General features: G+C 45.7%; 1 protein-coding gene across 1 annotated transcript in view; it reads left to right on the top strand.

The window, feature by feature from the left end:
- Window positions 1-16,928, top strand: part of CFAP54 (cilia and flagella associated protein 54) — a 1,106,494-nt gene that overhangs the window by 448,489 nt on the left and 641,077 nt on the right. Inside the window, exon 32 of the mRNA XM_029597529.1 lies at window positions 15,011-15,114. Within this exon, the coding sequence (XP_029453389.1) occupies window positions 15,011-15,114 (104 nt within the window). The remainder of the gene's footprint in view (window positions 1-15,010; window positions 15,115-16,928) is intronic.

The following is a 16,928-nucleotide window of genomic DNA, read 5'->3' as shown; positions in this document are numbered from 1 at the left end:
TGAGAAAAGCACCGTCATCACCATCGATGAAGTGCTTCCTCCAATGTTGACACTGGAAGGCCATTGACATCGGCACCGACAGAACCACCGGTCAAGATGTCCTGAGGGGACGAGGCACCATCCCCGTCTGGACTCAGGACACCGAGGCGTTCCCCACCGATACTGGTGCTGGGAGCCGAGACTCCACTAATGCAGGTGGACCCTCCAGCAATGCCCGCTGAGCCTACACCCCCGATAGTTGTGCCACTGATGCCAGCTTCTTGGGCGGAATTGGACAGGATTGTCCAAGAGGCAGTTCTCCAAACTGTCCGAGGATTCCAGTCTCCACCGGCACCGGCCCCCATGCCGACGCCCGATCCGATGCCTACTATGCTGGCTCCGCTTCTTGATAGACTGGACATATTACTCAGTACACTGCCATCGGTGCCACTTCCCACCGTGCCACCAGCACCTGCAAGACCACCAACACCGATTCCATTGTCTTTGGATGAGGAACTGAATCTACCGATGCCGGAGCCAACTCCGGGACCATTGGGGTTGTTACTGCCTCAGCGTCCTTCAGAAACACCGATGTCATCGATGCCATCACCGTCCTCGGTGCCTCCATCAGTACCACCTCGATTCCCATTGGTGCCACCTCCAGATCCAGCTGGATTTGGACCTGTCCATCGACCTGAAGGCCCTTGAGGTGCTAGTGATGAACCTTACAATCCCTGGGGGGATGATTCTACACATTCAGATGACTCAGAAGAACTCCTCTCAGAGCCTTCACCCCCAGAGGTACGCCATCGCTCTCTCATTAAGGAAATGTCTGAGACCATTCCCTTTAATTTGCAAACAGAATAGGATGCAAGACATAAAATGCTTGAAGTGTTACAATTTGTCGATGCACCTAAAGAAGTCATGGCAGTTCCTGTTCATGAGGTGGTGCTGGACTTACTGCATCGTAACTGGGAACATCCTGGCACAGTTCCACCTGTAAACAGGAAAACTTATTTAGTCCAGTCAGCTCTGGGGTTTCAAAAAACACAGCTGCCCCATCAGTCTGTGGTCATGGAGTCTGCCCAGAAGAAGTCCAAAAGATCCTGGCCAGATTCTTTGGCACCTCCAGGTAAAGAGCAGAAATCCTTAGATGCCTTCGGACGAAGAGACTTCCATGGCTCAATGCTCATAGCATGCATAGCAGCATACCAGCTATATATGACTCAATATTCAAGGAACCTCTGGAAGAGAGTCCAAGAATACTCTGAGTCACTACCAGACGAATATCAAGAAGGACTCAATAACATCCTTCTCAAAGGTCTTGATGCTGGTAAGCATGAAGTGAGGGCGGTATATGATATTTTGATATCGCCTCCAGGGTTTCTGCAGCAGGAATAAGTGCCAGATGCTGAGCATGGCTCAAGTCCTCAGACTTATGACAGGAGGTCCAGGACAGACTAGCAGACCTTACAAGTACAGGTGACAACTTATTTGGCACTGAAATCCAAGAAACCGTTGCACATCTGAAAGACCATCATGCACCTTGCGTCAACTGTCTGCTCTCCCTGCGGAATATTCATCCACTGCCAAGAGGTCTTTAGACGGGATCCTAGATGGTTTACCTACAAACCAAGAAGGTATTACCCACCTCAACCCGAACTCGACAGACCAAACCTCTGCAAAGGGGTCAGCCTCGTCAAACTAGAGCACCGAAAGCCCAACCTGCCTCGCAGACAGATCCAGCTTCTGGGTTTTGACTCTCTTATAGAGAGCAGCAGCCAATCTCTTCCTGTCCTCTCCATCCCAGTGGGAGGTCGTTTGTGCCATTTTGCCAATCTATGGCACACAATCACAATGAACCAATGGGTCCTAACTGTGGTCAACCAGGGATGCCATCTAAACTTCGTCACTATACCACCAACGGGTTGCCACTTCCGGTAACAAACCCAAATATTCACTCTCCACTTCTCGAGGCAGAGCTCTCGACCCTTCTGCAGTCAAATGCTGTGGAACCAGTTCCTCGGCAGCAGTGGGGTCAGGGGTTCTACTCTCGCTGTTTCCTAATTCCAAAAAAATCAGGAGGCATTCATCCAATTTTGGACCTGTGTGCCCTAAAAAAGCATCTCAAAAAAGAGAAGTTCAGAATGGTGACCCTGGGTACCATGCTCCCACTAGTACAACAGGGAGATTGACTCTGCTCTCTAGACCTTCAGGAGGCTTTCGCACGCATTGCAATATACCCTCCTCATCGCAAATATCTCAGATTCACAGTAGGCCACAACCATTTTCAGTACCAAGTGCTACCATTCGGCCTCACATCAGCTCCGCGAGGATTCACAAAATGCCTGGCAGTTGTAGCAGCCCATTTGCGACAAAGCAATGTCCATGTCTATCCATATCTAGACGATTGGCTCATCAGGGCTCACATTCAAAAGGTAGCACTTCAGTCACTCCATTTCACTATCAGTCTACTCCAATCCCTGGGGTTTCTAATAAACTAACCCAAGTCAAATCTGACTCTGTTGCACACAATATCGTTCATAGGAGCAGATCTAGACACCATCTAGGCAAAGCGTTTCTCCCAAGCGACAGAGCACGCATGTTAGCAAACATAGCCAAATCAGTGCAATCTTGCCAAAACACTACAGCTCATCATCTCTTGACCTTACTAGGTCACATGGCTTCCACAGTTCATGTGACTCCCCTGGCTCGCCTAGCCATGAGAGTGATGCAATGGACTTGAAAGTCCCAGTAGTCCCAGTCAAGTCAGCTGATGTCTTGCATTGTCCACGTCACCAGCCAGCTACTTCTCTCCCTGAATTGGTGGATACAGGAGTCCAGTCTCCTAATAGGGCTACCCTTCCAACATCCACAACCTCAAATCACATTAACGACAGATGCATCCAACCTGGGTTGGGGGGCTCATGTCAACAACCTCCAAACCTTGACCACGGCGGAAGAAAAGCACCAGATAAACTTTCTGGAACTCCAGCCAATTCGATATGCTCTCTTCACCTTTCAGGATTGCCTCTCAAACAAAGAAATCCTTATCTAGACAGACAACCAGGTAGCAATGTGGTACCTGAACAAGCAAGGGGATAAAGGCTCTTACCTCCTATGCCAAGAGGCAGCGCAGATATGGGCCTGGACATTATTGTTGCGACCGTCACTTCCCGACGGCTTCACTCCGCCTACCTTTCCTTTTTTGCGGTTCCTCCTGCTCTTCACGGACGCCTGGCTGCCGCGGCGACTGCCTACCGTCCTCTCCGGCGTCCCCGGACCGGCTTGGGTGCTGCCTCCCACCATGTTCTACAGGTACCTTAGGGCGTGCATGCCGCACAGCCCACATTCTTATTTCCTCATTGGCGTGTTCCTCAGGGGCATCCCCCTGTGATGACGTCACGCTGCCCGGATATTTAGCCTACAGTTTATTGCTAGCTGTTGAGTTAGCAAGGGGATTCTTACGGATGGGATTTTCTCTCTGTACCCAGCTACTCTGCCTTTCCAACTTCCATTGGACTCTTTCTGCTAATGGGGTACCCGCTCTTCAGGGGCCTCTTTTGCTTCTTTCAGGTCACTGTCAGGTAACTGGTACTCACTCCTCGAGGGCCCATGTTCCCTGACTCGCTGCCTGCATCTATCTCCTCTTCTACTTGGAAGAATTCGCTACAGACACCATCAGTGAGTACTACTATCTACCACTCCTCAGAGCTGTCTCCCTGGAACCAGGCACTCGCTCCTCGAGGGCCTGCCTCCGTTCCAGCGCCAGTGCCATCTCCTACATGGAACTGCTGTGTGAGTACTTTGCCAACGAGTCTCTCTGCTTCCAGGGATCTGGTACTCGCTCCTCGAGGGCCAGCTCTTCCTATCTTGGGGCATTTCCATATTTGAGACTCTGTGAATGTTCTAGTGTACTCATTTTCTCAGTTCTCTCCTCTACAGCACTGCTACCAGAACCACCGCTGTTCCAGTGCCCTGGGGAATACAAGCCCAGCCAGGCTACATTTTCTACTCACTACTGCAACCTCTGGTGGCTTCTCAAACTATCTAAATAAAGAAATATCTGTGTTTGTGTGCCCAGAGCTGAGCCTGACCTGTGGCCCTCACGGGACTTTCCCCCCGTGGGCATAGTCAGCTGCCACAGTGTCCAAGGGTCCACCCAAACCTCACTAATTATAAAATCTTACCTATTCCATGCTACTGAGAGCGACTTATCTGGCAGACATGGACAATGTGATGGTGGACAATCTCAGTCGGACCTTTCATCCCCACGAATGGTCCCTAAATCTCACTGTAGCACATCGAATATTTCATCAGTGGGGCAACCCGCAAATAGACCTCTATGCGTCAATACACAACCGCAAAATGAGCAATTTCTACTCTCTACATCGCAGCAACCATTCACCTCCACGGGATGCCTTCACCCACTCATGGGCAACGTGTCTCCTCTATGCATACCCACTGCTTCCACTCATCAGCAAGATTCTCGTGAAGCTGCGGCAGGACAGGGAAACAATGATTCTCATAGCCCCTCACTGTCCACGTCACGCTTGGTTTCCCATCCTTCGCGACCTTGATCACGCATAACAACGGGCTGTTGCATCATCCCAACCTCCACTCACTGTCCCTGACAGCTTGGATGTTGAAAGGTTAATTCTACAATCTTTGGACCTCTCTGTCAATGTGTCCCAAGTTCTCATAGCTTCACGAAAGCCTTCTGCTCGAAGATCTTATCGTTCCAAATGGAAAAGATTTTCATCATGGTGCACGACAAAGGAGATAGATCCATTTTCCTGTCCTACAACAAGGTTCCTGGACTACCTTTGGCATCTCTGAGTCTGGCTTACAGTCTTCATCTGAGTACACATTAGCGCAATAGCTGCTTATCACAAGGGATAGGTAATGCCACGATATCGGCTCAGCCACTCGTAGCTCGATTCATGAGAGGCTTGCTCCAACTCAAGCCCCTGCTATGTCCTCCAGTTCCAGCTTGAGATCTTAATGTCGTTCTAGCACGACTTATGAAACCTCCTTTCGAACCATTACATTCCTGTGAGCTTCGACATCTCACTTGGAAGGTGATCTTTCTGGTCGCCATAATATCAGCTCGTAGAGTCAGTGAGATACATGCACTGGTAACATACCCACCGTATACAAGATTTCTTCATGACCATGTAGTACTTCGTACTCACCCTAAATAACTCCCAAAAGTTGTTTCAGATTTTCACTTAAATCAATACATAACTTTTCCTACCTTTTTTCCAAGACCTCATTCACAGCCAGGTGAGTGAGCTCTACATTCCTTGGACTGTAAGCGTGCTCTTACTTTTTATTTAGATCGCACTGCAGCCCATAGGAAGTCCACCCAACTATTTGTCTCTTTCGATAAAATCAAATTGGGTACTCCAGTAGGTAAATAGACTATATCTACCTGGCTAGTGGATTGCATCTCTTTTTGCTACCATCAAGCAGGACTTCCTCTACAGGAACGTGTTAAAGCACACTCAGTAAGAGCAATGGCAATGTCAGTGGCACACCTCCGTTCTGTACCTCTTGCTGACATCTGCAGAGCTGCCACATGGAGTTCCCTCCACACATTTGCAGCTCATTATTGTCTCGACAAGGCTGGCAGACAGGATTCCATCTTCGGCCAGTCGGTTCTGCGTAATCTATTTCCCATATAATAACCCAACTTCCTTCTTGTGACCCAGGGAGATGACCAGGCTGCCCTGTTAAACAAAACTACCGCAGTTGTTGTGCCTGTTGCACGTCGTTAGATATTTTGGCTACATGACATTCGGGCATCCTGGAGCTTGCTAATCAGCCACATGTGAGGATTACCATCCTGCTTGTCCTGTGAGAAAGCAAAGTTGCTTACCTGTAACAGGTGTCCTCACAGGACAGCAGGATGTTAGTCCTTACAAAACCCACCCGCCACCCTTACGTTTTCTTATTTTATTTTTCACTCATACTTTTTACTATAAACAAGACTGAAGGGGGACCTCTGCTGGATGCTGGGCATGCTCAGTGATGCCAGTCAAAGTTCTAGAAACTTTGACAAAAGTGTTCCATGATTGGGCTCCATTCTGATGATGTCACCCACATGTGAGGACTAACATCCTGCTGTCCTGTGAGAACACCTGTTACAGGTAAGCAACTCTGCTTTTCTCCTTTTGTGTTCCTGCATTACTCTACTTGTTCTACAGATTGACTCATGGACCTGTCCTGCCGACCACACTACTGATCTTCTCCTGGACCCAAACTCTGCTTTGCCCGACCACACTACTGATCTTCTCCTGGACCCTACCTCTGCTTTGCCTGACCATGCTACTGATCATCTCCTGGACCCGATCTCTGCTTTGCCTGACCATGCTACTGATCATCTCCTGGACCCGACTTCTGCTTTTCCTGACCATGCTACTGATCATCTCCTGGACCCGAACTCTGCTTTGCCCGACCACGCTATTGATCTTCTCCTGGACTTGACCCCTGCTTTGTCTGTCTATGCCATTGATTATCTCCTGGACTTGACCATTGCCTTGTCTCACCATTCTACCTTGCCTGCCCTGACTCCAGCTTGTTCAATGACGCCTCTGCTATACTCATTCTAGACTTGGCTTCTCAGGCCTCGGCTGTTCTTGGATGCCCTCTGTCTGCCTCTTGTTCCATTTGGCGCTCAGGTCTCTGGGACTCCACCTCGTCCAGATCAGACCTGCTATTCGTACCACTGCTGGTCCCTGGCTGACCTCCTCCTCGTCCATCAGAAGACCTCGGATGGAGGCCCACCTAACTCCAGCCGGCCCCGGTACCCAAGGGGAACGAGGGCTGGTATTGGCAAAGCTCCAGCCGGCCTCCATCAGTCAGCCAGTTCCACCTACCGACGGGGACTCGGAAGGCTTGCCCTGTGGCTGGCATCAACTCCACCTTGGCTCAAGGGTCCACCTCCTGCGCAAGATGTTGTAACCAAGCTTTCGATATGGTGCCTAAAAAACACTTATACCAAGTTGCTTTCATTGTCTTTTGATAAAATTAAAGCTTCTGAGTTTAGGTTTTAATGGATAAACCCCAATAAAATACCCCAATACAAAAATAAAATAAAATAGGTGTTTATTAGATAAACACCAAAAAATTACCTCTTCCCCTATTACTCCCTCACCTCTCCTATGCCTACCCTGGATCCTCTGCTTTTTTGTGCCATTTCCACACTAACGCCTCAGCTGTAAAAATGTATGTATTGGATTGAACTGTAAAATTGTATCTGACTGTGAAAACACAGATAAATACCAATTTTTGGTATTTATTAACTGGAAAATAAACACCAAAATTTACAATTTATAAACACCTAAAATCGGAAATCCTAAATATATTTCATAGAAAAATGAATGATCGTTTAATGAAGTGATTTTTGCCTATGGAGAAACATTGCAGTGGACCCCACTTCAGGAAGAATTGTTGAGGTGAATCTTAAAGCTGAAAGAAGCCCCACATTTATCTGAGTAAAGAATTACAACTAAAAAGTAATTTTATTGTGTTATTTTTGGATTTCATCTTCAGGAAACAATTTTCTGCATACCTGTATCTGTTTTGCTATCAAGATCATAATGTTCTTGTAAATCAATTAATTACTGAACTTCCTTTTGTACAGTGGTTTATTAGTTCTACAAATAACCTCAATATTTGCTTTTTATTATTTAAGTTGGTTTGAATATAAAAGTACAGAAAGAAAAAATGTATTTCATACAGTTATCATTGTTCTCCTGTTATTGCATGTGATGTAAAAAGCTTGTTTCATTTGCAGCTATCTGGAAATTTCCCACTGTTTTTAACCTTCTTCTCCCTCCCATGTAGTCCAGCCATCACAATGACAGTGCTTGCTCATGGGCCACAAACCATGACAGCATATACCTTGAATCTGATGATTTGGTGTCATCATTGTGCAAATGCTGAAATGATGAGACACTCTCCCCGAAATCCTGTGAATGCTGTCTCTATAGGATCCCCAACCCTGACCTGCCAGGAACCAGGCTTGGGAATTGAATCGAAATCTTAATTTTGAATAATAAAATGTGGCTGTCAAGGTAGTCCACTCTGGTACTGTAAGGGAGCGCTAGGAGAGCGGTCCCATTTCCAAAGAGATTGTGTGCCCTTGGACCTCGGCATGACCCTAGAAGACTCCAAGGCAGAACCGAGGCTGGTGAGACATGTCCGAGCCTGGGCTGAGACCAGGAAGCCAGGCCCCTGCCGACCTGCACAGCCTGAGTGAGGCCAACCATGCAAGGTTGGTCTCTGAGTGGTCCTACTTCAATCCCTTTTGGACCTGCCGCTGGAAACGGCAAAGGCGGCTGGCCGGACAGTAGGTGAGGGCAGACGAAGGCTCTGGAACATGAAGACACAGATGAGAAGCTTGGGATCAAGGTTCAGGAACAAAGTCAAGTACTGGGTTGAGGCTGCAACGCAGCATGCCCTACACAGCCCACCACAGGGCGGACCCACAGGACTGGTCAAGGACCACGCTTGAATACAAGGCAGACTCCAGATGAATACGTGGAAGATGAAGCCAGAACATGGCGAAGATTCAGTAGAAGCCTGTAGCAAGGCACGCTCTACACAGCCGCCCATGGCTGGTCACGGACCACGCTGAAATGGAACAGGTTCAGTCAGACTTAGGCATGGATGGAGCAGCCTCAAGAACATCCAAGGGCCGGAACGAGAGTTGGGACAGAGGACCAAGATGAGACTTGACCTCAAACATGAGACACAGGACCAAGAGAAGACTTGGCTTCGGGCAAGGGTGACCCTCTAGAGACTTGAGCTGCAGACGAGAAGACAGGCACATGTCACGTGGTGACGAAACACGACATGGAACGACTACGAGGAACCAAGGGTTCAGGACATCAAAGTAGGAGCATCATGGAGCATCAGGAACGGATCATGGAAAGTCAGGAACAGATCATGAAACATCAGTAACAAGACGAAGGACATCCAGAAGAGACTAGGAACATAGAACAACAATGAGGGATCCCACGAAGAACAGGAAAATGCCAGCAGGAGCGAAGATGAGAAGTCCTTGGGAGGACTAACCCCTTGCGAAGGCAACAAAGAACTGGAAGCTGGGCCCTTATAAAGAGCTGAAGATCAGGAGACGCCCAGGGAGGAGTCCAGGTGGGGCCAGGGGCATATCCAGCCGCGGGCCCTTTAAATCTGCAGAGAAGACGTGGCCCTGCCCCTTAGGGGAAGTAGGCAGGACCATGGACAGCGGCCATGCTGCCGCTGCATCGCTGGAAAGCAGGATTGAAGCAGGAACTGGGCCATGGAGCAGGCCCCAACGTTGGAGGCGGCTCCCTGCCACAGAGAAGACACCAAGGGCAGCTCCAGCCACCAGGAGAGAGCAGCGGCGGTGGCTCCAGCTGCATAAGGATCAAGTCGGTGGCCTCTGGGCCACATGAGATGCAATGGCGTGGCTCCAGCCACGTGAGGAACGCGTTGGCGGTCCCGTGCCATGGAGGTAAGTGCCTGCTCACAGGGAGACCCGAGCAGAAGTGTAACAGGTACACAATCATATGTGCCTCCCTCAGCTTTGTCACTGTTGTCTAACTTTTTAATATTGCTATGTAAATTAATAGACTTAAGTAATATAAATTAATAGACTTAAAGTAATGTAAGTCTCTAATCCATCCCCCCCCCCCCCCGCCCCCGTCTTTTCACTTTTCATTTTTTAATAATTTTGAAAGCAAGCTGTGCAATCTCATGACTGTATCAATCATTGGAACATCTTTGATGCAGCAACCAATTTCCTTCACTCTTTCCAGTCTTTTACAATCCTAATATAATTTGTCAATTTTACTCCTGTCCATTCTTTAATATTGCTGGCCCAACTTGTTCTAAATCATCCTCCTTTTCTTCATCTATAGCACTGCAGGATGGTGTTAATAAGGGTGCTGGGCCTTTTGCTGGTATAGCCCAGTCTAAAATCATCACCCTGAGCTCATTTTTCATTGACCTGATGAGTATATATCACAAAAGCTAGTCACAAATTCATTAAATTAGTCCAATAAAAAGATATTGCCTGCAGCTAGCTTATGACCTTTATTTCTATGAAAATCATTTTACAATTATTCCCTAAATCAAAGGCTGGCTCCTCCATTAGGCAGACTTGGGCACTTGCTTAGAGCGCAGCAATTATGGGCTTTGCTGTCTTGCTCTAACGTGCCCACAAACACTTAGGCGCACGCACAAGCACGCAGAATTACACACAAGCTTGAAAAAGTGTGAAAAGCTTGCACAAGTGTGCACAGGCTTGCACATGCATGCACTGATTTGCACACTCACATAGGCAGGCATTTGTTGACACATAGGCAGGCGCAAACAGACACACAGACAGAGACACAAAGGCACAGGTACACACATATATGCTCCCCCAGCACACAAAACATAGGCAGACACATTCGAATAGGGACAGGTCCCACACACACGGGCAGAGGCCCCCACGCACATATAGACACAGTTTCACACATACAACTGTATGCACATAAGCACATGCACAGACTTCACCAAACATTCTCACATAGGCAGACACACACACAGAGGCAGACACACTCACAGGCACACACACACACACATACAGACTGTTATAAACCAGACTACCCAAGCACCGCCAGGCACTTTTTACTAGTATATCTATATCTATATCTATATAGATCAACAGTAAAGAATCACCACCTTTCAGATCCACCATGGGGGTCCCGCAAGGTTCGTCTTTATCTCCTACATTATTCAACATTTATCTTCTCCCCCTATGTCAGCTCCTTTCCAATCTTAATCTTACACACTTTATTTATGCAGATGACGTCCAAATCCTTATCCCAATTAAAGATTCATTACAAAACACCTTACAATTCTGGAATTCCTGTCTACTATCTATCAACAATCTTAACAAATCTTAACAAATCTTAATTTGATACTCAATTGCAACAAGACAGAGTTTCTGCTCATCACTCCTGATGGCAACCATTCCTCACTTAACACACACTCCTTATCTCCTCCAGCCTTCTCCACCCAGGTCAGAAATCTTGGGGTCACCATGGACAATCTGCTGAACTACAAAACTTTCATCAATAACATCATAAAAGATTGCTTCTTTAAACTCCAAGTATTAAAGAGACTAAGATCCCTCTTATATTTCCAAGACTTCAGATATGTTCTACAAACAATAATATTCTCGAAAATAGATTATTGTAACTCTTTACTGCTTGGTCTACCTGCTAACACTTTGAAACCTCTACAATTATTACAAAATGCCACTGCGAGGATTCTAACCAAATCCAACAAAAGGGAACATATTACTCCCATCTTAAAGAACCTTCATTGGCTCCCCATCAATCAGAGAATCTTCTATAAAACCATAACAATAATCCACAAAGTCATCAATAACTCTTCTCCAATTGACCTCACGATCCCTTTACAACTTCACACCTCTTCCCGTCCAACGAGGCTAGCCCAGAGAGGCACGCTAAAGGCCCATCCGCTCAAAACTTCACTTAGAGCTCTTTCCACCGCCGGACCTAAACTCTGGAACTCTCTCCCTCCTGACCTGAGAATGGAACAATCGGCACCCATCTTTAAAAAGAGACTCAAGACATGGTTGTTTAACCAAGCATTCTCCTAATCCCAATAACTATTCTGAACTTTTCAACAATCGACCTAAGGCCCGACATAGTCAATTCCGAAAATATATTCACCTATATTATATTGTATTTAAATTGTACTCTCCTTGCTCCGTTGAAGTTATTTATTGCTCTCATTAAGTTATTTTATTTATTTCCAAGTTCAATCTTCCCTGTTCTTTGTAAGACATTATTCTATATACTGTCAATTTTATTGTTGTAATGTAAACCGAATTGATTAGTAACTTTGTTACTAGAACTTCGGTATATAAAACTGTTAAATAAATAAATAAAATAAATATATTTCCCTATAACCTATTTTGTAAACCGTTATGATGGCGTTATTTTGACGTTTCCGAATGAAATATATAAAACTCTTTAAATCTATATAAATAAAAATGTAAATGTTCGTTTGTTCAAAATCTTAAATCTCCGAAAGTTCTTCACCGATTGCTTTGAAATTTTGACACAACGTTGCATTCGAATACGCGCGTGTTTTTATATACCTATATTATATAGATGTCACACCTGTGACAGGTAAAAACATGCTTTTTTGGAAAAACAGCACCACATGTTGGACGTAAAAGCAACACACGCTATCTACAATATAAATGGGCTCTGACCGACGGACCGCAAATGCGCAGTAGAGAGCAGCTCTACCGCACATGTGAGGACCATAGAGCTCTGCGCTACGTGCTGGGTGTCACAGAGGGGAGGAGGAAAGGGCAGACGAGTCGCCGCTCCGAGAAACGGCTCAGCCTGTTCCTCCGCCGCTGGGGAAGGGGGGAAGGAGTAGGGACTGCTGGACAGTTACACACAGGAGGAGGAAAGGGTAGAAGAGTCGCCAAGCCAGTCCATCTACCGCTGGGGGAGGGAGTTGGGACGGCCGGAGTAGAGCAAATGCAGTAGAAAGTGGTTGTGAAGAGATCACAAGCAGCTGCAGCCTGCAGCAGCCAAAGCGCAAAGAGCTGAACAGAGAACAGCTCGCCCTCCTCCCCCGCCCCCTGAGTCCCACAGATAAGGAGAAGCCAAGTAAATATCCCGCAACTGCGGGGGGGGGGGGGGGTGGAGGGGGAAGGCAGTGCTGTCAAGCCACCCGTAGGTCTCAGCCACCACGGGAAGAGTTTACATGGGCATCGCTCCACCCCCACTCCCAGCAAAGCACCATCACGAAAGTGAAAGCCAGAGCCCTGCTCCCTCCTCCCTTTCAAGCCCCTGATCGGATTTCTTAAAGGCACAGGTCTCCCAGAAAGAGCAAAGTAAGCTAGGCAACGGGTCCCAAATCTGTTGCAGTGCCTGCCGCCTGCCCTTTGCGAGGGGGGGGGGGGGCGGAGTGTTTTCCTCACTCTCCCAGACACAACAGGCGTGGGAACTTTGCAAGCTCTTGCGAGTGCAGAGCATAGACTTAGGTGGAGAGGGGACAAAACATATCGCCCGTTTTAACTGTGTGAGAGAGAAGTGTGTTAATGTGCGCTGAAGGCGAGTGTGAGTGCCAGAGAGAGAGGGAGACTACGTGAGGGATTGTGTATGTGTGTTTGTGAGGGATTGGGCGTGCGTGTGTGAGGGACAGAGGGAGAGTGTATGTGCAAGAGAGAGAGAGAGAGAGGAAGCCTATGTAGGGGGCTGTATGAGAGAGAGATTCTGTACCCCCCCAACTCTCCACTTATAGGTTAGAGTGGAAGGGGTTGAGTATAGAGGGGAATGGGAGAGCAAAGGAGTTGGGGCCTGTAAGGATAGAGTGAAAGGGGTCTGAGCCTGTCCCTCCGCCACCGGGGAAGGGGGGAGGGAGTTGGGATGGCAGGACCATTATGCCTTGCGAAATCCACCTCGGCCACCACTGCAGCTCCTACCACCGCCGCCGCCTCTGGCCCTTCGTGGTGCTCGGGGGGGGGGGGGGGGGGGGAGGGCCGGAGCAGAGCAAAGACGGAAGAGGAGAGGGGACAAAAATCTCGCCCGTTTTAATGGGCTTAACGGCTTGTACTAAATATTTTACGATTCCATTTCAATCTTTCCGATTGCATTGTCAAATTGAATTTTCATAGATTTTGATTTATTTTCATTTTGTTTTAGTTATTTTGTGTGACATTGCGTTGGAATTGAGCTGTGTCGTTTACCATTCCGTTCATTTACTGAGTATAGTTTATTTTTTTTCTTTTTTCATTTCTAGAATTATGCGGTTTAGATCTAGACACGGATTGCTTCTCACATGGACAATTATATGTTGCGTGTTCTAGAGACAGCAAACCAGACAATCTCTATATCTGTACAGACAATGGAACAACAAAAAATATTGTATACCCACAAGCATTGTGAAATTAAACATATTAGAAACGTGCACTTTCTCTTTTCTTTCTTTTCCATTTAACCAGACTGAGCCACAGCAACGCGTGGCTGGGTACAGCTAGTAAATAAATAAATCTCTCTCTCTCTCTCTCTCTATATATATATATATATGAGAGTTTAATACATTAAAGTATGTTTTATTTATTAACTTTATATTCCACTAAATTTGTACCATGACATCCTAAGCAGTGTACAAGAAAAATTAAGATAAACTATCAACAATGGAAATAGAACAATGTACAGTACAAAAATACAATTATATTATTAAATTTAAGTTAAAAATAAAAAACTATAAAACCTTAATTCCATTCTGAAGTTGGAAGTTGAACCAGCTGATAAGACTTTTTTTTTATTTGGCCTATCTTTATTACAAAATCCCAAATAATCATATTTCTTTAATGCTTTAGGGTAATTTATTCCACAAGTATAGGCCAAAATATCAGAAACCATGGTCATGTTTGGATGGGCAACCTGTAATGATGGGGGAGAGCACTCCACCTCTCCCACCTGCTGCTGCTGTCCTTCAGTTCTCCTCCCTCAGTAGGAAGGTTATCCCTGGCTTGGGTTTACAGCTCCACTAGGCTCATGGCTGTTTTAGAATTCAGTGGCTCTGGCCCTCTGTCCTCAGCTCTGGCCCTCTGCCCTCAGCTCCACAAAGCTCATAGCCAGTCACATGCTGTTACCTAGCCTGAGAGAGAGAGAGAGAGATTCATCTATTCAGTGGTCAGTTAAGCACCTTCACAGTAAGGAGTATGTTGGGTTTCCTGGGCTCCTGGCTCAAGTTATATAGCTGTATTGTTCTCTAATTTTTTTTCCCTGCTGCAGTTCACTTAAATGGTTGCATGCTTAAATCTGTGTCTTGTGAGTGAGGTTTTCATTAGCCATTAGGCACTCACATTTACATTTTGCCAATACAGAAGAATGGTTACATCTTGGAGAAAGCTAAGCATTGACTAGCTATCATATTAATGTCATTTATAGTGGTAGATATTATAGCAGAAGTGCTTTGTTTTGTTTTTAAGACTCGAGCACAAGGAGTTCTGAAGTCAGAAAAGCAAGTTGTAAAACCTGGTAAAAAGAAAGAAAACAATATAAAACAAGAGAGGAAACAGTCTGAGTTATTAAGGTACAGTACTTGGAATCTTTTCTGTTTGTGCTTATGTCAAAACTGCTTAAAAGCTGAGCTATTCTTGTTCTCTCTAAATTCAACTTAGAAAATGCATTTTGTTTACTGATTTCTTTCTTATATTTTAAAATTAAAGAACAATGTATAATTTAATTGTAAATACTTCCATTCAGTGAAATTTACAATTTTGAAGACGATTTTTAGTTGATTTTTAGAATCCATGTGAGGAAAACATTTTTAAAAATTATGTTCTGCCTTTTTGTGACACTTCAAAATGGTTTATATTCAGGCACAGTAGGTATTTCCCTATCCCCAGAGAGCTTGCAACTCCTTTGAAAATTCAGACTGGGTGCTCAGCCATAGATACAAAATACCAACGCACTTTTCACTTACATTGAAGCAGGTGCAAAGAAAATACCTAAAGGCATGCGCAGGGTTTTCAAAATGAAATCCTTGTGCATGCTCTTCCATCCCCATCCAACCCTGTCTCTAGCACGGCCCACTTTCAGTGAATACTTTTTGCCATGTTTAGAGGACTAATAATCAAACTCCAGTTTTATATACTCTGTAGCCTTTGAGGGAGGAATGCTTTAGAAAAGTGATTGAATGAATAAATAGCTAAAATAAACATGTGTTTACCCACATGACAACTTTTGATTATTGTCCCCTAAATATAAAAATTCAAATTTATAAATGAAAAAAACCCCAAAACAATTTTGGAAGTCAGCTGCTTCTGCCCACTATCTTTGGAACCTTTTACACAATTTTGGAAGTAAAACGCTCCATAGAGAGGTTAAGGGAAGACCTGCTTCCATATCTCTGACTACATTTTTAAAGGTGAATATTAAAAGCCTGGCATGTGCATTAATTAGGGGATGCATAAATAAGTTGGGCTCGTGTGCATTGAGTGGATTTTAAAAGCTGCCCGAATATGCACATATCTCCTGCAGCGCACACACCTCCAAAGTTTTCAAAAAGGGGCGGAGTGTGGTTGTGGTCTGGGTTGGGGATAGGCATTTCGGAGCGTGAACCAGAGATGTGCACGTAAATACTTATGCACCTGGGCATGCACCCAAATCCCCTTCCATGTAAATTTACTTCTGCAATGGAGGAGGTGTAAGTTATAAAATAAAGAAAAATAGGCAGATCTGCGGGTTTTTAAAGGTCGGGGCTGAGGGGAATGAAGACTATTAGCTAGGAGGGTTTTGAAAATCTACCCTTTAAATGGGCAAACTGGGGCCGAACTGGTTTAACTGGCGATGGTGTCCACCTGCCACTTTTAAAATGACCTGACTTATGGGTAGAAGCAGGATTTGTGTGTACATGCACACACTCACTTAAAATTTGGCACACATGTCTGTGCGGCCAGACTATTTTATAATGCATGCACATATGTGTGGGTATGTTATAAAATGGTCGTGTCCCTATGCATGGGCCGATGCTCTACGGAAATCTGCGCCTACATGCTGCTTTGAAAGTTACCGTCTTAGGTTTTTTCCTAAAGTTATTTTAAGTGCAGCTTGTGAACTCAACAAGGGAGATGGAAATGGAATAAAATAGAAAAAAGTCAATTACAAATGTAAAACTATATCGAATGGTCAGCATTTCTTAAGGAATAAGCAAAAAGTGAAGAAATAGCAAAATAATTAACAGCTGGATCTGTCTTGACAGGCTGCATGTCTTCCTTTTTCCCTGCTGATATTTGATTGTTTATCCATGACAGCCTTTCTTGTGGTGGACCCAACCCCACTCCTTGCTATTCACAAAAGCAGAGGGCCTCCCATGTAGATAGGCTCCCCTCAGGACCAGTGACT

Source organism: Rhinatrema bivittatum, chromosome 4, assembly GCF_901001135.1.
Source record: "Rhinatrema bivittatum chromosome 4, aRhiBiv1.1, whole genome shotgun sequence".
Lineage (NCBI taxonomy): Eukaryota > Metazoa > Chordata > Amphibia > Gymnophiona > Rhinatrematidae > Rhinatrema > Rhinatrema bivittatum.
This window is presented reverse-complemented; position numbering and strand designations above follow the sequence as displayed.